This window comes from Anomaloglossus baeobatrachus, chromosome 4 (assembly GCF_048569485.1).
Source record: "Anomaloglossus baeobatrachus isolate aAnoBae1 chromosome 4, aAnoBae1.hap1, whole genome shotgun sequence".
Classification (NCBI taxonomy): Eukaryota; Metazoa; Chordata; class Amphibia; order Anura; family Aromobatidae; genus Anomaloglossus; species Anomaloglossus baeobatrachus.
The window spans coordinates 305,324,736-305,350,732 of NC_134356.1; the positions used below are offsets into that span (position 1 = coordinate 305,324,736).

Genomic DNA, 25,997 nt, shown 5'->3' on the forward strand with positions numbered 1-25,997 from the left:
GTTGTCTCATCTAACTCATCAAGCCACACTAGTAAAGAAATATTGGGAATGAAAAGTGAAGAAATATATTCAATATTTCTTAATTGAGAAACTAAAAGATCTGTGTATGTAACAGTTGTGGGGTATTTATTAGTAGAGCCCTGAGTTGTGCTGTTTCTCAGATATTCCTCCAGTAAATATATGAAAATATTTCCAATTGGATGCTACCAATTTCCTTTTCATTATTAATAAAAATTGGATAACATTCAGAACAACCTGTGTGATAATGGTATAAGAAATGTACCATTAATACGAGACATTTTTGTTTTCTACAGAGTCCAGGCACAACGTCCATTGGAATGTCTGTCTTTAACTTGAGCAATGCTATTATGGGGAGCGGGATTCTTGGCTTGGCTTTTGCTTTGGCAAACACCGGGATTGCTCTGTTTGTGTAAGTGCCCATACTTTATATATATTTTCTGTAACATAAGAAATGGCATGCTTTTCATTCTCCCAGATAAATACTGCGTTTCTTTTTGTATCGAGTTCCTTTATATTACAGTGGCAAAATGGTCTTCAAAATTCTTTTATTTTGGCAAAAGGTCCCGTTATTACTTAAAGGGAACCTGTCAGGTCCAATAACATTATTAAACTGCAGTTATAGGGTTAATCTACTGGTTCATAGCATTATGAAGTTGGCCAGCCAGAGTACTGGAAGTGTGGCACCTGGGAGAAACAACTAATGCATTGATGAGCCGTTAATCAGTGCTGGAGTGTGTTTACAGCCATCGCTATCAAGGCAGCGGCTGTATGCGAGTGTGCGATTTTTTTTCCAGAATAGCGTCCGTAAGAAGTGTGTATGACACCCGTATGCAATGTGTTTTTTTTCTCAACTATTATTCTACAATTATTTACAGAACAAGTTACAGTGCTCTATGCTACAGAATAGTAATGTAATTGGAAAAAATGGACGTCACGCAGACATGAGTTTTTTCTCACATTGCATTCGTCCGTTTTATTCTCCAGTGTGAAGGTACACTTAGGCACAAACAAGAAAATAATTTGTTATGATTCCCGCACTGCTGTAACAAAAAATGAAAGGTCGTTTCATACCAGCAAATTTCAAGAATAAATCAATAATAATCCATATGCTGCCCTCTTGTTGCTGTAAGTAATTGTTGAATTTTTGGCTGAAATTATATTCCTCTTTTTGTTGCCTTTTTTATATCAGTGTAGGGAAAATGGTGAAGTTGTAAAAAAATGATGTTGAGAAGGCCGAACTTTTAAATTCCTATTTTGCATCTGTTTTCTCTGAAAAAGTAAATGTAAAATCAGATGATCTTTATCGTTCTTTTGAAGGATTAGAAGAATCCAGGCCATCTATAAACAAAGGGATAGTGAGGGAATACGTAGCTAACATAAATGAATTCAAGTCCCCAGGTCCAGATGAATTACACCCCAGAGTACTGAAGGAGTTAGCAGAGGAAATATTAGAACCACTCTACATAATTTTTGAAAATTCTTGGAGAACAGGAGAAGTTCTAGAAAACTAGAGAAAAGCAAATGTTGTCCCTATCTTCAAAAAGGGGAAGAAGGTGGACCCAGGAAACTACAGGCCTGTGAGCCTGACTTCCATACCAGGAAAGATCTTTGAACAAATTATTAAACAATATTTATGCAAGTATCTGGATGGGAATGAAGTGATTCACCAGAGCCAGCATGGGTTTGTAACTAATAAGTCAGGTCAGACTAACTTAATTTCCTTCTATGACAGAATCACTGACTGGGTGGATCAGGGAAATGCAGTAGATATAGTATATGTTGACTTCAGCAAAGCATTTGACAAAGTATCTCATACAATTCTTACTGATAAAATGACCAAGTGTGGAATGGACAAGGCAACAGTTAGATGGATTCGTAACTGGCTTAGTGATCGGAGTCAAAGAGTGGTCATAAATGGCTGCACATCCAGTTGGAAGTCTGTCTCAAGTGGGGTTCCACAGGGCTCAGTCCTGGGCCCCTTGTTGTTCAACATCTTTATCAATGATTTAGATGAAGGAATTAAGGGTAAACTGATTAAATTTGCTGATGACACAAAGCTAGTAGGAATAGCTAATACTAGAGAAGAAAAAGCATGGCACTGGTGAGATCGGCGCTATGCATGACCTCACCAGCGCCATGCTCGTACCCGCCCATAATCTCACGCCTGCGCATTTAGCTCACCAGCGCGAGCGAGGGCAGCTGTTTTCTGCTCTGCCCGCGATATGGCAGAGCGAACTGCACCTGCACGAGCCGACCTGACTGCACAGGTGTGAGATTTGTAAATGCGACGAGGAGGATGACGGAGGGCGTCATCCCATCAATCAAAATAGGAGGACAGTGATGAGTGGCAGGAGGGGGGAGAGGAGCAGAAAATGAGCCCGCCCATCTGGCCAACAGAGTTAATTAGCATACCTAACTACCAAGTTTTATAAAGTTATTTTTGGGGTCTGGAAGGGGAGTCAGGGCCAAGGTGCACCTTCACAGAATGCAGCCCAGGAGCTGCAAAAGGTGATTCTTTTAGTATAATAGGGAAAAATCTGGTGACAGGTTCCTTTTAACATTTATTCTTATTTACAGTATATGAAACTTGATTTCCCACAAGTAAAATAGTGCAAACAAACAGAAACTCCAGCTAAAACTGAAAAGCCTTATTCACGTATCTGGATTGGCAGTTGATATCATCATCAAATACTGTTATTACATATTATAGAAGCGCTAGAATATTAGACCCTATCGGGTACATAGAAATAAAACTAAAAGAAAAAAGTTATATTGTATATAAAAGGGTATTAAATTACACAGGCCCAATTAAGGCTTTTATGGCAGTATTCTGGCATACGTTTAGGCACAACTCGAAGTTGCGCTAAAATTTTTCGACTTGGTATTTTCACACCATTTTCACCCAGCTCTGATAAAGTGGGCATAGCTGGGGGAGGATGTGGGCATGGCGACCACTGATTGGCAAATTCATGACAAGCGGTGATGGCGTTCACTACGCTACAGGTCTTACACCAGCAGGGACTGGAGTAGGATTTGTAGTGAGGCATACATGGAGGTGCACAATACTTGTAAAATGCTCCTGATTCATTAAAAAGCATGTGCCTCTTAATGAATCAGGAGCATCTGACTCCAGAGCATCCCTCAAGACCAGGGGGAACATTGCCAATCTTGATGAATCAGGACCACAGTGCCAACACTTTGCTATTTGGTTGTCATATACCAAAGTTTATCTGATAAGCAGCAAAAATATTTATTAATGTTGGGACAAGAATTCATCATACACTAAGGACATCGCCATGATAGCTGACCAACGATTCCTTAAGTCTGACCCTGCACACCATTCTTAAATCAAGCGATTGATGGAGTACACTGACCTGATTCAGTAAGTGGCATACATTTCATGGTCTGGCATACATTTCATAGATAAGGCATACATTTCCCAGGCTGGCATACATTTGAATGATTAAACAGGGTCTGGCATACATTTCCAGAGTAACTTACACATAAAATGGTGAATATGATAGGCACCCCGTCCTTCCCATGCTTCGCTCTTATTGACTTAGCAGGCAGTGTGTAAACGTCAAAAGTTGCAATATTTTTGCACAGTTACCTAATTTGTTGCCACTTATGAAGGTGTTTACACAAGGTTTCTGGCATAAGCACCTTAGTAAATCGCCTCCAAAGTGTCACCAAAGCACCCAATACTGCTATGTCCATCGATGGTGTAGAATAGATTCATTCACTGATGACCCATTCCATGGTTGACTTGTTTATCATGACGTTTGGCTCCTTAGGAGTCCAATAAACACTTATTTCACAAGTTTCCACTTTATGCAATTATTGGATTTTCATATAGGTTCCCTTACATCTATAATGTATCACACATTGTCTATTTTCCTTGTTAGGATATCTTTATTGTACAATAATTAGGGTTCCTTCATGGGATTGCCTTTATTGTGGCTCCTTACCCACTAGTCAGTGCAGTATGTAGCAGCAGTAACAATAATTCATTTTAAATAGATATTTTCTATGATTTATACAATATATTTGTTAGTATTATAGAGAATTACCCTATTGCAGCAGGTGTAGACTATAATGAGATGGTTTTGATAGTTAGGTTGCTTTTATATTGTCACATAAAGGGCACATGTACACTTCTGTGTTGAGAAAAGTTCAGCAGAAACTGAGGCCCAAGTATTATGGGAACAATATGATGTGACCTAATGCACCTGTATTATAGTTGTCTGATGGTGGCCTTATGGAGTAAAAATGTTGGGGTCTTAAAAAATGGTTTAGGTTAAGGGGTTGTCCAGTGAAAGCAAGATATCACCCATAGGGGATAACTTATTGTATAATATATATATATATATATATATATATATATATATATATATATATATATATATATATATATATATATATATATATATAAAAAAGATATATATATATATATATATATACATATATATATATGTATAATATGTATAATATAATTAATCTACTTTATCCCAAATGGGTCACTTTTAACTCTGTTGCAAAAATGGAGCAGCAGGTTGAAAGAACAACTGCTTTTCATTTATTCTCTATGAGAAAAAGCTGGGCGCAGAACTCGGCGGCTCCATAGAGAATGACTGGAATGATGAACAAGCATGCACACAGCGACTCCATGCTAAAAATATACTTTGCACTGCCCCTTGGTGTGGCTCCCAATGGTTGGACTCTAACCGACTGAATCCTTATCACCTATCCTGTGTTCTGTATTAGGGAGCCAGTCAAGCCTTTGTACACTGCTGACAGGCTCCATACACAGAGCTGTGCCATGTGTATGAGTCTGAACTCAGTTATAGGGCAGATCCCAGATCTTAGGTCTTTTTCCATGACCTCTGCTGTTTTCTTCTAAGTATATTTAGCAATATGATCAAAACAGTCATATAGTTCTGATAGTGTTTGTAGGGGACGTATAGTCATCATCAGTCCTTGTCACACAGGGAAACACTTGAATGAACATTATGTGAATGACTATTCTAACGGGATGTGTTACATTTGTTTTTAAGCTTTTTTTTTCACCAACTGATACTATATAGACAATATATGAATGAACTTGTATAGTATTTTTTACTCTTGTAGTTTTCTTCTAAGTTGACAATGTTCAGAAACCTGAATCATTATTGCAAAACGAGTATGTTCACGTTGTTTCTTTACCGACATTCCAGAACTGTTAGTGTACATTTCCCAAACACGTCTCTGACATTGTGTATCACAAAGCTTCCCTTTACAGTGATCTGCTCTGTATAATGGAACAATTTGTCCACTGACAAGGAAACACCCAGACAAGATAGGCGGGGGCACTTTAAAAAGCCGTCCTGCTCCACTTCCTAATTTAAATAATGCAAGTGATTAATGTCACTGTCAGCGGCAGAAAAAGCTCATGTGAAATACCCTATGAGCACTAACAGCATTATATCAATAGGTTTTAAAGTTCAACGATCAGCAAAGATATTACTTGTATTGCTTAAAAGGAAAACATGGTAGTAAAAATAATATTTTTTTATTTCTATAGCACCAACGTATTGCAGCATTTTACAATTCAAAGGGGACATGTACAAATAAGATAAGATATTACAAAATAACACATAGTTCAAGACATACTGTACCAAGAGGAGTGAGAGTCCTGCTCACAAGCATAAAATCTATGGGGAATTGGGGAGACACAAAAAGTAAAAATAAAGAGCTGGTCATGTAAGGTCCAGCCATTTCTATAATTAAATAGGGTGCATGAACCAGTCACTAGCTAGCATGTGTACAAGTACAGATACAAAGTACTACCGATTGCATGGAAGAGAGAACAACAGATTCTTAGACTAGTAAGGTGATAGGCTAGTTTAAAGAAAAATGTTTGTTTTTTAGGGCATGCTTCAAATTGTGGATCCTGGATTTAACTGCATTGCTTGTGGTAGTGCAATCCAGAAAACTGTTGCTGCACAAGAGAAGTTTTGGAGTGTGGAGAATTTTAATATTAAATCGCTAGCGGAACAAAGAGGATGGGTAGGGAGGTAGACAGCGATGAGGCAGGAGATGTAGGGTGGTGCTGAACTGTGGAGTTTTGGGTAAGAGTCATACATTTATATTAAATTCTATAGTGGATGGGGAACCAAAGTGCAAAGACTAGCTAATAATGGCAGTAACAATGTAGCGGTTGGACAAAAATATGATCCCAGCTTCTGCATTCTGGATTCAGGATAGATTGGAGAGGGCAGAGTTTAGTAAGGAGACTGATTAGTAGAGAATTGCAGTAATCCAGGTGAGAATGATTCAGAACAATAGTAACAGTTTTGCAGAATCAAAGTTAAGAACAGGTCAAATTCTAGGAGATTTTTTTGAGGTGGAGGTGACATGAGCGAGTGATCGGATGTAGAGAGTGAAGGAGAGACCTAAGTCAATTATAATCCCAAGACAGCGGGCATTCTGCTTGGGGGTTATTATAGAGCCAAATATATGGTTGGGAAGTTTTCTCTATTAGTTTTCTACTTGTGTCTGTAAAGAGCCGTTTCTTCTTTTCTTTGCATTACAATGGCAACATTTTCTAAAATTACAAATATATTTTTAAGTTCAGACACATCTAACGACATCATACTGATAAATTAGGACTATAGTCATGGAAGGTAATTCATTAAAGTGCTATAGCAGTATATCAGTTAAAAAAAGTAATTATCAGTATATATAAGGATCTGTTTGCTTCCTGGATGGTTATAAGTTTATAGGGAACCTGTCACCATGAAAATGCAGTCTAATCTGCTGCCATAATTATGTATACTTCTCTGAAATTCCAGAGAAAATATACTTTGATCCAGCCAGGCACCATAGCTGGAGATTATATTAGTCCAGCTCCATCCCCAGCCATGTTTTCCTAGTGCTGCTAAAAGTAGTTGATAAGGCTCTCCCATGTGCGCACATAGGGAGAGACCTGTCAATCTCCTGCAGCAGCGCTAGCCGGCATGAGTCGTAAGCAGACTAGTTTAGGCTACCGCTACGGTCTCTGCCAGATCTTCAAAGCATATTTTCTCTGAAACGCCAGAGGCTTTCCAAGGCGGAACATTTTGCAGCCAGGCTGCTACTCATGCTGCCTGCCATTTGAGCAGCCAATATCACTTGACAGGTTCCCAATAAACAAATAATTCCTGGAGTCCCTTGATACCCAGTCTGTGCGAATGTCCAATACAAAGTGTTCCTGGTGCTTAACAGAATTTCGAACAGACACTGAAAAAAGTCATTTTGTTTCCCAGTAGTTAAGAACTATAATAGTTATAATACTATATAAAATAATAATTATGTATCATATGATGATACCTGCATTCATTTGAAAATCATATAGTGCAGCAATCATAAAACACTACTATATGAATGGTAAGCATATTTATACAAATGGGCATATTTATACAAGAATCTGCAAATTTTAAGAAGAATGAAATAACACAATAAAAAAAATATACATTTGAAGCTGTCAGCCCTCCGACGTTGTTTTTCTTATTAAGTAACAATTCTGGGACATATGTTATAGAACACTCCATTGGGTGGTCTCCAGATAATACTCTTATAAATGTACTGTAGAAACAAACAGGTTGTCACCATTTACTTTGTAAATATGGCAACGTCCCTCCAAAGTCTAACAATCAGGGCTGAGAACGTCAGAAAGTATAGAAAAATTGTCAAGTTATTCATAACCTTCGCAGAGGAAAACAGAGGAAAAGCACATTACTATTACATTACTATATATTACTATACACATTATTATATACTATTACTATATATACTATTATATACTATTACTATATACATTATTATTTCAACACAGTACTTCATGCTACACACCAATGCTTCGAGATTGTAACAAAATGACTTTAATGTGCGGTTTGGTAAATGCTTATGAATTAGGACTATTCCATCTAATTCTGTGTCATATCTTGTAATCACATCTTGAGGGCGTAATGGCCATTTTCCCATTTTCTGTGACCCCAGGCCCTTGCTTTGTCACTCACGGGCTGCAGTCTATGCACTACTATTCACTCTTCCCGGGGTTGGAGAACCTGGGAGATTGGTGCACTCTGAGTGAAGCTTTCTTCTGCTGGCTGCAGTTCTCTCTGTGTGCCGACTGGACCACTCTCCAAGGTTGTCCAACCCCAGGAGCAGTACCGTAGCGCATAGACAGCAGCCCATGAGTGGCCATGCAATTGCCTGCACTCAGTCCCACCTGGAATAGGGGACATCAATCATACCCCTTGCGTGTGATTGTAGGATCCGAAGCAGGACTACAGGACTAGTCTCAGGAAAGCTACATATTACCGGACTAGTCTCATTGGCATATACCGAATAGGCACCTAAGTTGTTTTTAATAGAATTATTTGGTTTTGACAAGAAGCAATGAGCTGTAATGCAGGAATAAGGCAATTTATTCTATTAGTGGTGGTTTGGCAGGCTTGCTCTACCTGACAAGTTCCCTTTAAAACATAAATAAATAAAGTCAAGCATATTATATGGCGTTACTTGGACAAATACTATCTATTCTAAACCTTCTAAAATTCTTTGTGATCTATTCTAAGCAGTTCTTCATATTGATTAAAAAACCACAGCCTTGAGTTACTAGAACAGTTACGAAAAAAACTGCCAGTTTCACAAGTTTTGTGTTTCCTTTTAACAGTTTCCTCTGACCATACTCTCTTCTAGAAGATATTGTTCGAGGTCTGGTCCAATAAGCTTTAGGCTATGTGCCCACGGGGACAGTGTACCGCGGATATATCCGTAGGACATTCCGCAGGAGCTCCCAGAAAACCGCAGCACAACTTTGTTTCCATGCTGCGGTTATTGCGGAATGTCCTGCGGATATGGTGCGGGCATTCTGCATTGAGGATACAGTGCCATGGCTTCGGCACTGCATCCTCAATGCAGAACAAGTGCTGCAGTGATCGGTAGTTGATACTCACCTCCATCACGCAGAAGCTCGCTTTCCGGCGGCCGGGTCACTCTGTCAGCGTCTGCAGGAGAAGGTGGGCGGGCTTGAACTAGCTCCGGCTGTCACATGACCAGAGCTCGTGCAGGCCCCGCCCACCTGTTCCTTCCTGTACCTGGATCCACCGCGCTGCTGTACACCGGACGGAGAAAGTGACTCGGGTGTCTGCTATCAAGGCAGGTAAGTATATGGGACCCTGCGGAGAAATCCGCAGAAATAATTGACATGCTGCTGATTTTTCCGCAGGGAAATCCGCATTATTTCCGCTGCGGAAAAATCCGCAGCGTGGGCACAGCAGTTCCCAAATGCCATAGAAATGGCTGGGGAGTAGCTGTGCTGCAGATTTTTGAAAAATCCGCGGCAAATTCCGCGCATTTTCCACAGCATGGGCACATAGCCTTAAACCTACAGATATAGACAGCGTCGGACTGGAGTACCTTGGGCCAACCAGGGAAAATCATTCTTGGGGCCCACTATGTAGCTATAGAGAAATAAATACAAGACCACCAATTGTGTGGTGAAACGTGCTAACATCAGGGTATAATACAAGGTAATACATTTCTTAAAACACCTCTGCAGCTGGGTTTTTTTTTCTGTTAGAATTGTGCTTCTAAATCTAATCTGACCTTACTTTTGAACTCACTTTCTGGCATCTTCACCCTCTATTGCCGACGCTCTCATCGGTCTCCTGTAGTTTGTGGCTTGCTGGCTGCCCAGTGTTTCACAGAGTCAAAGGTCACGACTCAATACAAGTCTATGAGTGCCTTGTTCTGGCTCTCATAGACTTGCATAACTTATGACTTCTGGCCAGTCAAACGTTGCGCTCACAAGAGGGCACCGTGGGACTGTAGTAACTCTGAAAAAAGGTGAACACACCAGAGGGTGAACATAAGACCGTGGCAGGGATCTTGGGTTAAAAGCACCACTCCAAGTGTCAGGGGTAATAGATGGGAAGGGGGCGCAGTCAGGAGTGAAAGAAAATTGAAGGATTTGGACCTTCATTCATCCCTAAGTGACTTAGCCCCCTACCCCTCTATCGCCTCTGACTAAAGGCTCCCCATTTACACATAGTCACTGTTAGGCTGACAAGCGGGCCACCCCATTAAACATTGGTGTAGTAGCAGGGAGCCATTAATCTACCCTTGCTCCTTACACTGTACCTGCAATTATATGGAGAAGGGTAGCCCAAGTTTTATGAAGTACAGCTCATTGCCTGAACTGTGCACTACAGCTGGGGAGAAGAAGGCAAAAGCAAATCTAGCACTGGCCTGCAGCCAATCAATGTAAGCCTTATCAGCAGCAGCACTGCTTTCCCTCCTTGTTCAATGCAGGGAAGAGTGGTGATAAGACGCCATCAACACGGAACAGCATTGTGTTCCTTCTCACCAGTGCGCAGGAGGGGAGTAGTGACATAATGCTTGCCACTCCTCCCAACATTAGACAAAATCAGAGAGTGTGCATGCGTGACTGGATCATCTGCTGCAGATGCCGCTCACTAGTGGAAAGGAACAGAACGGTGTTCTATCTTGATAGCTGTCACCACTCTTCCCAGGAATAGACAACCTGGGAGATCGGTGAATGCATCGCTGACACACAAGTGCCAAGTCTCTGTGGTGCCAGTAGTTGCCAGTGGCAGGACCCACCGGAGGATCCTCCAGTCCTAAAGTGGTCCAGTCATACCCTGGATATAGGGATACTCTGCAAGCGTTATGAAGGTGCACTGCCACTGTACTGAAAGTGCATTTTCAGTCATGCAGGAGCAATTAGTCACCACTAAAATTACTTATGGTGGCGGCTGTAAGCATGCCCCGACAATGCTTGCCAGACAGCACTCAGCAATATGAATAGAGCATTATTCCTCCTGAGCATCTTGGTTTATGAAAAGAATTCATAAATACAAAATTAGTAGGTGGGGGCATCTCATTGGAGAATGTAACCATTAGAAGAAAGCTGGTCAAATCGTCTTTTAAATATTTTAAACAGGCTACCTAAAAATACAATGCTAGTGTGATACACTAAAGGTGCATTTACAGTGTATGAGTATCATGAATGATTGGATTTACGATAATTTGTGTAGTCAAAGCCGACTAATGATCACCCGGCAAATAGAAAAATGCTCTTTCGTCAGGTAAAGTGATCTGTGTGCTTTCACAAAAGATCATCATTCTCGGCAGCACACAGTCCTGTTGGATTTACGCTGCCAAGAACAATGGTGGCCTATTCACACAAAATTATCTATTGTAGAAAAGCCATTAAAAAATCAATGATCGGCAAACGTGTTGCTGGTCGGCGGTGGTATAACACTGCGCATCGAGCAGTGCAAATGGATCTTTATATGAACACAAAATCAAACAAAAATATGCAAAAGAACCAAAGCCAATTATTGTGTATTCTTTACATGTTGCATGTTTTTATTAAACACCCACACATTTTGTATGAAATCTAAAAAACGTTTCACCTGACCATACGTCATACTGACACCAATCGGAATCTGACAATTCTAGCATTTCTTCTTTATATGTCGAATATGTCATAACCGCAGATTGTGAATGGAAACTGAGAACCCTGATACAAAATATATCTGTGTTTCCCCCCTTACTTTTTAGGGTGCTCCTCATTTCAGTGACTCTGTTGTCTATATACTCTATTAACCTCCTTCTGAAATGTTCCCAGGAAACAGGTAATTGATGTTTTTTTTATTGTTACTTTTTTCATTATATTTTGTTTACTGTCAAATAAACATGCTAAATGCACAGATAAAATATAAATGACTATTTAGATATAAAAATACTTTGTTTCATATGAAACAACAGAAAGTAGATTAAAAGGGAAAAAATACACAAAATTTAGCAATAATAAAAACCATTTCATGTGTATACGGTACTTTGTGGTCTGTGCTAATGGAGTTTATTAGTACTAATTGCCAATTATTCATTTATCCAGGCTGTATGGTGTATGAGAAGCTCGGGGAACAAATATATGGTACTCCAGGAAGATTTCTGGTCTTTGGATCAACAACACTTCAGAACACAGGAGGTGAGTGCTTTAATATCTGCATTCGAAAAATGCCCTAATTTACTACATCTCTCTATTATTTTCAATAATGTTGTGGAGCTATGTGTGAAAAGAGCCAATTGTTTTCTTTTTTTTTTTCCTGTAGATTATTTAATTTTTTCATTGATATATTGTTTTTTATCACCAGATATTGCAAATATAATATAAAAAAAATCACCAGATATTGCAAATAGGAATTCACACAATTTGTGAGGCCATAGAAAAGGTGAATAATTAGTTTGAGTCGTCTTCCTCTTGTGAAAATGAACTCATTGGTTATTTATAGTGGGAAATTTCTTCAGAGTGGAAAAGGAAACTGCATGGTCTGAATGTGTCTCTAGCATCAGGGTTTCTTTTTTTATACACCATTAAGTCAAGAATCCGGAAGGGCGACTTTACCATCTGAGGGTTCCTAGAACAGCGAATCAGGATTTAAAATAGTTAAAATGCTAAATTATGATTTCATCTTTTCTGATTTTCTGTCTTACAGCAATGCTGAGTTATCTGTTCATAGTCAAAAACGAATTACCAAATGTTATTAAATTCCTGATTGGAATGGAAGACACATCATCGTAAGTGAAAAGTTGGCTTTTATGTATTGTCTAGTGTCATTTTGCTTGATATTTTTGGTTCAATAAGTATGTAGAATGTTTAAAGTGTCATTTTGGTAACAAGAAGTTATTACTAGTGAGCACCAGAGGCATAGCTAGGAGTTCAGCTCAGGGGGCAAAACATGAGTGTGCCCCTAACTATAATAACTACTGTGGCGCAGCTTTATCGTGGGTATAGGGGAAGCTCAGCAGATGACACCAATATTACTGCTATATGGTGATTATATAGTAGTAGATATCAGTCCTTCTGCACATAGAGGAAGTTACAGTGCAGTTATATATTGTGACTAATGCCGGCGTCACATGGGACGATCTATCGTGCGATCACACGAGCGATCGTACCTGCCCCTGTCGTTTGTGCGTCACGGGCAATTAGTTGCCCGTGGCACACAAAGTCGTTAACCGCTGTGGGCGGCGAACATCCTCTTCCTGAAGGGGGAGGGACATTCGGCGTCACAGCGACGTCACACAGCGGCCGGCCGATAGAAGCGGAGGGGCGGAAATGAGCGGGACATAACATCCCGCCCACCTCCTTCCTTCTGCATTGCTGGCGGGACGCAGGTAAGCTGTGTTCGTTACTCCCGGGGTGTCACACGGAGCGATGTGTGCTGCCTCGGGAACAATGAACAACCGGAGCACAGAAGGAGGACCGACATTTTGAAAATGAACGACGTGTCAACAAGCAACGATAAGGTATTTTTGCTCGTTCGGAGGTGTCACACAGTACGATATGTCACACGATGCCGGATGTGCGTCACTAACGACGTGACCCTGACGACATATCACCCGATGTATCGTACCGTGTGGCGCCGGCATAACAGTTGATAATCTTTCGGATTAAATTGTTCACTTTTCCCGGCTTTTCCATCTGGCCTAGACCAACATGACAGCTTCTTTTAACCACGACTCATCTACACTGATTACAACAAAGACGCATTTGACTTCTCACATTTCCAGCATCGACCTCATCTATTCCCAACCTACACAAACTCCTCATCCTGCTGATACACCAATACTGAGCCGCTGCTGCGTATGTGCCTCTATTACTGCACCTGCTGTGTGGCACAAAAACAGGGCTGCTCTTACTGCAACACATAATAATGGCCCACTGTGCCCCTTACATAGTAAAATTCCTCCTTTGTGCCCGCTACATGGTAAAAAATATTAATAGTAGAAAATATTAATGCCCTGTGCAAGTGCCCTAGAGACATATCCACATTTTGCTCGTAGAAAGTAATAATGCCGCGTGTGTGCCCCTTTTACGATCACAATACCCAGAGTGCGCCTTTAACCCCTTAACGACCATGGGCGGTAAAATTACATCCTAGCTGTCAGTGTTAATCTCCCGTTGCTGCTGCCGGCAGCAGAGGAACATCGGCGCACATCTCAGCTGATTTATACAGCTGAGATGTATGCCTGCTAGGTACGAGTGGAATCGTTATCTGCCCGTGCCGTTTAACCCCTTAAATGGCGCTGTCAATAAGTGACAGCACCATTATAATCACGATCGTGATAAATGTTTACTTACCCCTAGGAAACCTAGTAAAATAACAAAAAAAGTTTAAAAAAAGTTTAAGAAAAAAAAAAAAGAAAAAACCTAAAAGTTCAAATCACCCCATTGAAAATTAAAGGGTTAAAAAATAAAATAATATACACACATTTGGTATCACTGCGTTCATAAATGACCGATCAATCAAAATATAAAGACAATTAATCTGATCAGTAAACGGCGTAGCGGCAAAAATAATCCAAACACCAAAATTACATTATATATACTCACTATAGATCAGGATAAGGACATATATACCAGGAAGAGGACATATATACCAGGATTGGGCCTAGAGTAGAGACATATATACCAGGATGGAGGACATACTGTATATACAAGGATGGGGGACATTACTACATAATAAAGGTGGAGGGAGGGGGAGCAACACATATGTCTTTAAAGGATTTAGGAAGCTACAAGGGCCTCAACATGCAAGCATGTGGGAATGAGGCGGCCACATCCAAATCTTGCACCAGGTTCAATCAGACTCTACTTATGACACTGGTGTATTGGGCCATTATACAGTGTGGGAGCTAATGTAGGGGTCATTATACAGGGTGGCAACTAATGGAGGAGTCATTATACAATGTGGGAACTAATGTGGGGGGCTGTCATATACTGTCAGGACTACTTTGATGGCCCTCATAGTGTGGAGAGCTACTATGGAAGCCATTATACAATTTGGGGGCTACTGTGGGGACAATTAATCAGTGCGTTGGCTACTGCAGTGGCCATAATACAGTGTGTGGACCATTGTTTTGGGGGACCTGTGCGCCCATCATACTGTGTATAGGAGATGTGTAGAGGTATCATACTGTGTATAGGGTAGCTATGGGAACATCATTTTGTGTATATGGGAGGTGTAGGGGCATCATACTATGTATAGGGGAGCTATACATCTGGGACTCAGGGGACATTATTAAATGTTAAGAAGGCACTTAAGAACCATTATTGTTAACCCCTTCACGACTGGCTGATTTTGTGCTTTACGTTTTTTTTTTCGATATTCTTCTTCCGAGAGACGTACATTTTTTTATTTTTCAGTCAATATGGTCATGCGAGGGCTCATTTTTGTGGAACGAGTGGTACTTTTAAATAAAAACATGAGTTTTACCATATAGTGTACTGGAAAACGGCAAAAAAAATTCAAAATGCGGAAAAATTGCAAAAAAGTACGATAGCACTATTGTTTTTGAAATATTTATTCACTGTGTTCACTATATGGTAAAACTGATCTGTCAGTGTGATGCCTCAGGTCGGTGTGAGTTTGTAGACACCAAACATGAATAGGTTTACTTTTATCTAAGGGGTTAAAAAAAAAAAGTTTTTCCGAAAAAAGTGGCATACGTTTTCCACCATATCCCATGAACCGTAGCTCTCTCAATTTTCGGGAGCTATGGCTCAGTGATGGCTTACTTTTTGCGTCTCAGGCTGACGTTTTTAACGGTACCACTTTTGCGCAGATTATACTTTTTGATAGCCTGTTATTGCATTTAGCGCAAAATATGTGGCGACCAAAAAAAAAAAAAAATATATATATATATATATATATAAAGCTGAGTGGAGGATACCGGGCACCGCCGATCCCTGTATGGCTGACAAAGCTGTGCTTTCAGGCAGGTGGAGACCTGGGTGCGTGTCCCAAAACAAAGGCGATATAAGATCCACAATGAAGAGATGAAAGGTCGCACTCCAAAGGTCGAATAAAATATTTTTCTTTTTATTCCACGATCACATCAGGGGTACAGGTAGTGAGGGAGGATGAGGGTGTGCCACGTCGGACGACGGCAGCCGTTTCGCAAGTAACCTTGCTTCTACGGGTCCAGTGCATGCAAAGGTGCTGCATCCACCCTTAAATAACAGGTGAATTGGGTGCAGCATCCTTGCGTGAATGAAGTGCAAATTAAAAACATATACCAGCTGTACATATATCAAATTCACATAGAAACTTATTACATATCAATTCCAAAATGGATTATAAATAATCGTAACATACATGGGTATAGTTAGAGTAAAAAATTAGATATAGTGTTCATTATAGTTTAACCAAAGACATCTCAGAAAACACTATAAAAAACAGGCTTATAGGAGAAAAAAAAAAACAAAAAAAAAAAACCCAGCATTATAGGAACACTGACAAATCATTTTTGTCGTTCAGGCCAAGGGGACCGAGAGCATTTAAGTCTATAATCAATCTCGATTCCTTTCTAAGTAAAGAACGGTGCATATCACCTCCTGTGGGACAGGGATTAATTTTTATTACGCCTGCAAATTTTAAAAGGCGTGGATTACCACTATGATGTTCTTGCATATGGGCAATTAAGCGTGGAGAACCTATCCCGGAGGTTATAGACTTAAAATGCTCCCTAAATCGAACATATAAAGGCCGAATTGTTTTACCTATATAATATTTTTGACAGGGGCAAAAAATAACATATACCAGATAATTAGACTTACATGTGATAAGATCTTTTATTTTGAATAGCTCAGTACCAATTTTTAAGGTGTCTCCTGTACAATGATATTTACAAAAGGGGCAGCCGCCGCACCTATGGTTTCCTTTGATTTTATTTCGGTCTAGCCACGTACCTAGTTTGGGTGTAGTAATACGATTATTTATCAAAACATCTCCTATGTTTTTGCATCGCCTATATGAAATCAGAGGGCCCCCGTTTGCCATTTCACAGAGATCCTTGTCTTTATTAATTAAATGCCAGTGTTTTTTGATGCTTGATTTTATTGCATCATACATGGAATTAAATTTAAAATTAAAAACGCATCTATTTGAACTTTCGATTTTTGTTTTTTTCGAAATGGCATTTACATTTTTATTCTTATTTCCACTTTTATTTTTGTATTCTTTATTTTTATTTTTATCATTTGGATCATAATTTAGGGATTTTTCGAGGGCAGAATTGATAACTGATATGGGATATCCTCGTTCTAATAGACGTTTTTTCAAGTCTGATGCTTGATGCAGAAAGGTTTCAGAATTATTGTGTACTCTTTTTAGCCGCAAAAATTGTCCATATGGAAGGGCTCTTTTTGTATGGGAGGGGTGCGCACTATTAAAATGAAGCAGAGTATTCACTGCAGTTGGTTTTCTATATACTTGTCTGTCAATAATACCATCCGATATACTGAGTGTGACATCTAAAAAATCCAATTTTTGATCCCCAAAAGTATGTGTAAAGTACATGTTGTAGGAATTATCATTATTTAGATATGACACAAAATTTTCAAAATCCTGCGCAGAACCGTCCCATACAAAGAAGCCATCATCCATATATCTGGCATATTTTTTTATATGTTTCAAATATGGATTTTTAGGACTATAGATAAAGTCTTCCTCAAATGCTGCCAAAAAGAGATTTGCGAAAGTACATGCGGCGGGGGTACCCATCGCGGTACCCCCGCATTGCAAGTACCACTGATCGTCAAATTTAAATGCGTTATGATGCAAAATAAAGCTTAAGGCTTCTGTGATGAAGTCTACTAAGATTGGATTCTGATCGAAATTCAGCAAAACTCTCTTAATGGTCTGTACACCCTGATCCTGTGGGATACGGGTGTACAGACTCTCAATATCCAAAGCGGCAAGAGAGAAACCTTTCTGCCATTGAAAATTATCAAGCATTTTAATTAGATCTCCCGTATCTTTTAAGAATGAGGGGATGCGGGTCAGTAGTGGTTTAAGTAGCCATTCTAGGTAGTGAGATAAAGGCTCTGTCACTGAACCTATTCCTGCCACAATGGGGTGGCCAGGGGGGGAGACACTGTTCTTGTGAATCTTTGGCAGATAATACCAATGAGGTTTTTTCGGAAAAAGAGGGAGTAATTTTTCAGCAGTTTTTTTTAGAAATAGTACCTAAACTTACATATTTATGTAAAAGGCTTCTAAGTTTTTTAACAAAAGACCCAGTGGGATCATTAGATAATTTCTGATATACTCTTATATCCTGAAGTTGCCTATTGGCTTCTTGCAAATAGGCTTCTTTTGTTAATAGAACAGTGGCGCCCCCCTTGTCCGCTCTGCGGATAATAATATCTTTTTGTGACTGCAGGATTTTTAGTGCCGCGGTTTCCCCCCGAGTGAGGTTCTGAGGAGGAGAGGGGTATTTTAGAGCTTGTATATCTTTTATTACCAGCTCCTGAAATAAGTCTATGCTGTTCCCAGGGGTTAGTGGGGGGCAAAAGGTAGATTTTATCCCTTTATTAAAAAATGAAGAACTAGATGTAGGATTTATTTGGGTACTTACAACACCTGAAGAACCGGGTTCAATGTGACTGGGGTCCGCTATACTTAAAAGAACAGACGCATCTTTTTCAATAGCAGTATATTCATTATTTGTACCAAAAAAGCCAAGTGGACCTATTTCACATTGTAAATCGGTTACTTCAGAAGTGGGCAAGCTTTTCTTTTGACTATAAAATTTTTTTAAATGCAGTTTTCTACAGCCCTTAAATAAATCAATATGAAAGTCAGTCAAATCAAATGATTCTGGTATACAATAGTTTAAGCCCTTTTCCAACACAGATAGCATATCAGGTGTTAATACCAGCGAAGTAAGATTATATACTTTACGCAAACAAGGCATGATGTTATTCGCCGAACAGGAAAGATTATTTTCTGTACTTATTACAGGGAATGTCTCTGACACTACAATCTCATGTTCAAGGCATGGAGATGTTAATCCCTCCAGGAGACGCTCTTGCGCTTCCCTGGTGTCGGTTTTATTCCTGTGTCTCCTTCTGCCTCCTCTCCTTGTAGATCTTCTAAAGGGAGATTATCAGATGTAGAAGCTCGTGAGGTCGCAGGTGTTTTTAATTTCTTTGCGGGTGCCAAATCCTCAGCCCCGCTCGAGTCAGAGTCAGTAGTCCAGGCATTTTTCTTGGCGGTTTTAGGTGTATGTTTTTTCTGGTATCTCTGAAAAAACCTTTTGTTCCCAGGTGTAGAATACCTCTTCCAGGAAAAAATCTGGTTGTTTTCGTAGTCTAACTTATCTCTGATAAATTTTTCTTTTTTATTTTCTTTAATCAAAGTTTGGTATGGTAAAAGTTTTTTGTCTAATCTTGATAAGAAAGTGTTCCATGCTTTTTTTGAGATGCGACTTTCCATTTCTTGTCTCAATTTTAATAATTCATTAGTAATTTTTAGATGTTCCTCTTGGTTTTTTTTGAGTACAATGTCCAGAAAGCGCAATGAGCATTCTTGCTGTATATTGTCCCATTCTTTTTTAAAAGATAAATCATCTTGGTAAAAAGATATATTTTTTGAGATACGTAGACCTCTAGGGACTCGTCCACTTTCTTGATAAGATTTAAGTGACTGTACTGTCCAAAACAAGCTGGTTTCCTTTTCGGCCAGATTGAAGATTTTAAGCTCTAAATTCTTAGTGCCCATGATTTCTATGTTCACTTTATCATTACAGCTGGTAAAAAACGTGGCAGCGTCCTCCCTCCCTGCAAGTATACCATTTTCCATTGTATCCATAGATGTGTCTGCCATTTTTTAACAAAAGCCAAAAGGGGAGTAGGAGAAGCGTGCACTCACGGTATTAGAAGAAGTCCAGATTCCATAAAGCTGAGTGGAGGATACCGGGCACCGCCGATCCCTGTATGGCTGACAAAGCTGTGCTTTCAGGCAGGTGGAGACCTGGGTGCGTGTCCCAAAGCAAAGGCGATATAAGATCCACAATGAAGAGATGAAAGGTCGCACTCCAAAGGTCGAATAAAATATTTTTCTTTTTATTCCACGATCACATCAGGGGTACAGGTAGTGAGGGAGGATGAGGGTGTGCCACGTCGGACGACGGCAGCCGTTTCGCAAGTAACCTTGCTTCTACGGGTCCAGTGCATGCAAAGGTGCTGCATCCACCCTTAAATAACAGGTGAATTGGGTGCAGCATCCTTGCGTGAATGAAGTGCAAATTAAAAACATATACCAGCTGTACATATATCAAATTCACATAGAAACTTATTACATATCAATTCCAAAATGGATTATGGATACGTGGCACACCCTCATCCTCCCTCACTACCTGTACCCCTGATGTGATCGTGGAATAAAAAGAAAAATATTTTATTCGACCTTTGGAGTGCGACCTTTCATCTCTTCATTGTGGATCTTATATCGCCTTTGCTTTGGGACACGCACCCAGGTCTCCACCTGCCTGAAAGCACAGCTTTGTCAGCCATACAGGGATCGGCGGTGCCCGGTATCCTCCACTCAGCTTTATGAATCTGGACTTCTTCTAATACCGTGAGTGCACGCTTCTCCTACTCCCCTTTTGGCTTTTGTTAAAAAATGGCAGACACATCTATGGATACAATGGAAAATGGTATACTTGCAGGGAGGGAGGACGCTGCCACGTTTTTTACCAGCTGTAATGATAAAGTGAACATAGAAATCATGGGCACTAAGAATTTAGAGCTTAAAATCTTCAATCTGGCCGAAAAGGAAACCAGCTTGTTTTGGACAGTACAGTCACTTAAATCTTATCAAGAAAGTGGACGAGTCCCTAGAGGTCTACGTATCTCAAAAAATATATCTTTTTACCAAGATGATTTATCTTTTAAAAAAGAATGGGACAATATACAGCAAGAATGCTCATTGCGCTTTCTGGACATTGTACTCAAAAAAAACCAAGAGGAACATCTAAAAATTACTAATGAATTATTAAAATTGAGACAAGAAATGGAAAGTCGCATCTCAAAAAAAGCATGGAACACTTTCTTATCAAGATTAGACAAAAAACTTTTACCATACCAAACTTTGATTAAAGAAAATAAAAAAGAAAAATTTATCAGAGATAAGTTAGACTACGAAAACAACCAGATTTTTTCCTGGAAGAGGTATTCTACACCTGGGAACAAAAGGTTTTTTCAGAGATACCAGAAAAAACATACACCTAAAACCGCCAAGAAAAATGCCTGGACTACTGACTCTGACTCGAGCGGGGCTGAGGATTTGGCACCCGCAAAGAAATTAAAAACACCTGCGACCTCACGAGCTTCTACATCTGATAATCTCCCTTTAGAAGATCTACAAGGAGAGGAGGCAGAAGGAGACACAGGAATAAAACCGACACCAGGGAAGCGCAAGAGCGTCTCCTGGAGGGATTAACATCTCCATGCCTTGAACATGAGATTGTAGTGTCAGAGACATTCCCTGTAATAAGTACAGAAAATAATCTTTCCTGTTCGGCGAATAAGGGTACCTTCACACTTTAGCGATGCAGCAGCGATCCGACCAGCGATCTGACCTGGTCAGGATCGCTGCTGCATCGCTACATGGTCGCTGGTGAGCTGTCAAACAGGCAGATCTCACCAGCGACCAGTGAACAGCCCCCAGCCAGCAGCGACGTGCAAGCGACGCTGCGCTTGCACGGAGCCGCCGTCTGGAAGCTGCGGAGACTGGTAACTAAGGTAAACATCGGGTATGGTTACCCGATGTTTACATTAGTTACCAGTGTGAGCAGGGAGCAGGGAGCCGCGCACACTGAGCGCTGGCTCCTTGCTCTCCTAGCTGCATTACACATCGGGTTAATTAACCCGATGTGTAATGCAGCTACATGTGCAGAGAGCAGGGAGCCGCGCACACTGAGCGCTGGCTCCTTGCTCTCCTAGCTGCTGTACACATCGGGTTAATTAACCCGATGTGTACAGCAGCTACATGTGCAGAGAGCCGGAGCCGGCAGCACAGGCAGCGTGAGAGCTGCGGAGGCTGGTAACTAAGGTAAATATCGGGTAACCACCTTGGTTACCCGATGTTTATCTTGGATACAGCTTACCTCAGCTGTCAGACGCCGGCTCCTGCTCCCTGCTCGCTTCATTTGTCGCTCTCTTGCTGTCACACACAGCGATCTGTGTGTCACAGCAGGAGAGCGGCTTTGAAGAAAACGAACCAGGGCTGTGTGTAACGAGCAGCGATCTCGCAGCAGGGGCCAGATCGCTGCTCATTGTCACACACAGCGAGATCGCTAATGAGGTCACTGCTGCGTCACAAAAAGCGTGACTCAGCAGCGATCTCGGCAGCGAGCTCGCTGTGTGTGAAGCACCCCTTACATCATGCCTTGTTTGCGTAAAGTATATAATCTTACTTCGCTGGTATTAACACCTGATATGCTATCTGTGTTGGAAAAGGGCTTAAACTATTGTATACCAGAATCATTTGATTTGACTGACTTTCATATTGATTTATTTAAGGGCTGTAGAAAACTGCATTTAAAAAATTTTTATAGTCAAAAGAAAAGCTTGCCCACTTCTGAAGTAACCAATTTACAATGTGAAATAGGTCCACTTGGCTTTTTTGGTACAAATAATGAATATACTGCTATTGAAAAAGATGCGTCTGTTCTTTTAAGTATAGCGGACCCCAGTCACATTGAACCCGGTTCTTCAGGTGTTGTAAGTACCCAAATAAATCCTACATCTAGTTCTTCATTTTTTAATAAAGGGATAAAATCTACCTTTTGCCCCCCACTAACCCCTGGGAACAGCATAGACTTATTTCAGGAGCTGGTAATAAAAGATATACAAGCTCTAAAATACCCCTCTCCTCCTCAGAACCTCACTCGGGGGGAAACCGCGGCACTAAAAATCCTGCAGTCACAAAAAGATATTATTATCCTCAGAGCGGACAAGGGGGGCGCCACTGTTCTATTAACAAAAGAAGCCTATTTGCAAGAAGCCAATAGGCAACTTCAGGATATAAGAGTATATCAGAAATTATCTAATGATCCCACTGGGTCTTTTGTTAAAAAACTTAGAAGCCTTTTACATAAATATGTAAGTTTAGGTACTATTTCTAAAAAAACTGCTGAAAAATTACTCCCTCTTTTTCCGAAAAAACCTCATTGGTATTATCTGCCAAAGATTCACAAGAACAGTGTCTCCCCCCCTGGCCGCCCCATTGTGGCAGGAATAGGTTCAGTGACAGAGCCTTTATCTCACTACCTAGAATGGCTACTTAAACCACTACTGACCCGCATCCCCTCATTCTTAAAAGATACGGGAGATCTAATTAAAATGCTTGATAATTTTCAATGGCAGAAAGGTTTCTCTCTTGCCGCTTTGGATATTGAGAGTCTGTACACCCGTATCCCACAGGATCAGGGTGTACAGACCATTAAGAGAGTTTTGCTGAATTTCGATCAGAATCCAATCTTAGTAGACTTCATCACAGAAGCCTTAAGCTTTATTTTGCATCATAACGCATTTAAATTTGACGATCAGTGGTACTTGCAATGCGGGGGTACCGCGATGGGTACCCCCGCCGCATGTACTTTCGCAAATCTCTTTTTGGCAGCATTTGAGGAAGACTTTATCTATAGTCCTAAAAATCCATATTTGAAACATATAAAAAAATATGCCAGATATATGGATGATGGCTTCTTTGTATGGGACGGTTCTGCGCAGGATTTTGAAAATTTTGTGTCATATCTAAATAATGATAATTCCTACAACATGTACTTTACACATACTTTTGGGGATCAAAAATTGGATTTTTTAGATGTCACACTCAGTATATCGGATGGTATTATTGACAGACAAGTATATAGAAAACCAACTGCAGTGAATACTCTGCTTCATTTTAATAGTGCGCACCCCTCCCATACAAAAAGAGCCCTTCCATATGGACAATTTTTGCGGCTAAAAAGAGTACACAATAATTCTGAAACCTTTCTGCATCAAGCATCAGACTTGAAAAAACGTCTATTAGAACGAGGATATCCCATATCAGTTATCAATTCTGCCCTCGAAAAATCCCTAAATTATGATCCAAATGATAAAAATAAAAATAAAGAATACAAAAATAAAAGTGGAAATAAGAATAAAAATGTAAATGCCATTTCGAAAAAAACAAAAATCGAAAGTTCAAATAGATGCGTTTTTAATTTTAAATTTAATTCCATGTATGATGCAATAAAATCAAGCATCAAAAAACACTGGCATTTAATTAATAAAGACAAGGATCTCTGTGAAATGGCAAACGGGGGCCCTCTGATTTCATATAGGCGATGCAAAAACATAGGAGATGTTTTGATAAATAATCGTATTACTACACCCAAACTAGGTACGTGGCTAGACCGAAATAAAATCAAAGGAAACCATAGGTGCGGCGGCTGCCCCTTTTGTAAATATCATTGTACAGGAGACACCTTAAAAATTGGTACTGAGCTATTCAAAATAAAAGATCTTATCACATGTAAGTCTAATTATCTGGTATATGTTATTTTTTGCCCCTGTCAAAAATATTATATAGGTAAAACAATTCGGCCTTTATATGTTCGATTTAGGGAGCATTTTAAGTCTATAACCTCCGGGATAGGTTCTCCACGCTTAATTGCCCATATGCAAGAACATCATAGTGGTAATCCACGCCTTTTAAAATTTGCAGGCGTAATAAAAATTAATCCCTGTCCCACAGGAGGTGATATGCACCGTTGTTTACTTAGAAAGGAATCGAGATTGATTATAGACTTAAATGCTCTCGGTCCCCTTGGCCTGAACGACAAAAATGATTTGTCAGTGTCCCTATAATGCTGGGTTTTTTTTTTTTTTTTTTTCTCCTATAAGCCTGTTTTTTATAGTGTTTTCTGAGATGTCTTTGATTAAACTATAATGAACACTATATCTAATTTTTTACTCTAACTATACCCATGTATGTTACGATTATTTATAATCCATTTTGGAATTGATATGTAATAAGTTTCTATGTGAATTTGATATATGTACAGCTGGTATATGTTTTTAATTTGCACTTCATTCACGCAAGGATGCTGCACCCAATTCACCTGTTATTTAAGGGTGGATGCAGCACCTTTGCATGCACTGGACCCGTAGAAGCAAGGTTACTTGCGAAACGGCTGCCGTCGTCCGACGTGGCACACCCTCATCCTCCCTCACTACCTGTACCCCTGATGTGATCGTGGAATAAAAAGAAAAATATTTTATTCGACCTTTGGAGTGCGACCTTTCATCTCTTCATATATATATATATATATATATATATATATTATATATATATAAAAATATATATATATATATTTTATGTCCCCCAAGTCTAGTCTAGGCCCCATCTTGGTATATATGTCTCCCAACCTGGTATATACACGTCCCTCAACCTGTGCCCCATCATGGTATATGTGTCCCCCAATTTGGCACCATCCTGATATATATATGTCCTCATCCTGGTAATATATATATATCCTCTAGTCTGGGTCCCTTCCTGGTATATACAGTACATGTCTCCCAATCTGGACCCCATCCAGATATACATGTTGTCCCCCAGCCTGGGCTTAATCGTGGTATATATGTCCCCTAGCCTGGGTCTTATCCTGGTATATATGTCCCCCATACTGGGGGACATATGGCTCCTTAGTACACTAAAGCAAACAATGATGCACAGGGGACATATGGCTCCTTAGTACACCAAGGCAATACCACGATGCATGGGGACATATGGCTCCTTACTACACTAAGGCAATAGAACGATGCACAGGGGACATATGGCTCCCTAGTACACTAAGGCAATACAAGCATGCACAGTGGTCATATGGCTCCTTAGTGCACTAAGGTAATACAACGATGCACAGAAGACATATGGCTCCTTAGTACTCTAAGGCAATACAATGATACACAGGGGCTATATGGCTCTTTAGTACAATAAAGCAATACAATGATGCCCAAGGGACATGTGGCTCCTTAGTACACTATGGCAATACAATGATGCACAGTGGACATACTGTATGGC

At 40.1% G+C, this 25,997-nt stretch overlaps 1 protein-coding gene across 1 annotated transcript in view; it reads left to right on the forward strand.

Moving 5' to 3' along the window:
• SLC38A1 (solute carrier family 38 member 1) overlaps window positions 1–25,997 on the forward strand; it is a 135,162-nt gene that overhangs the window by 33,569 nt on the left and 75,596 nt on the right. The window contains exons 4-7 of the mRNA XM_075344960.1: window positions 315–430; window positions 11,632–11,705; window positions 11,969–12,061; window positions 12,570–12,651. Coding sequence (XP_075201075.1) covers window positions 315–430; window positions 11,632–11,705; window positions 11,969–12,061; window positions 12,570–12,651 — 365 coding nt within the window. The remainder of the gene's footprint in view (window positions 1–314; window positions 431–11,631; window positions 11,706–11,968; window positions 12,062–12,569; window positions 12,652–25,997) is intronic.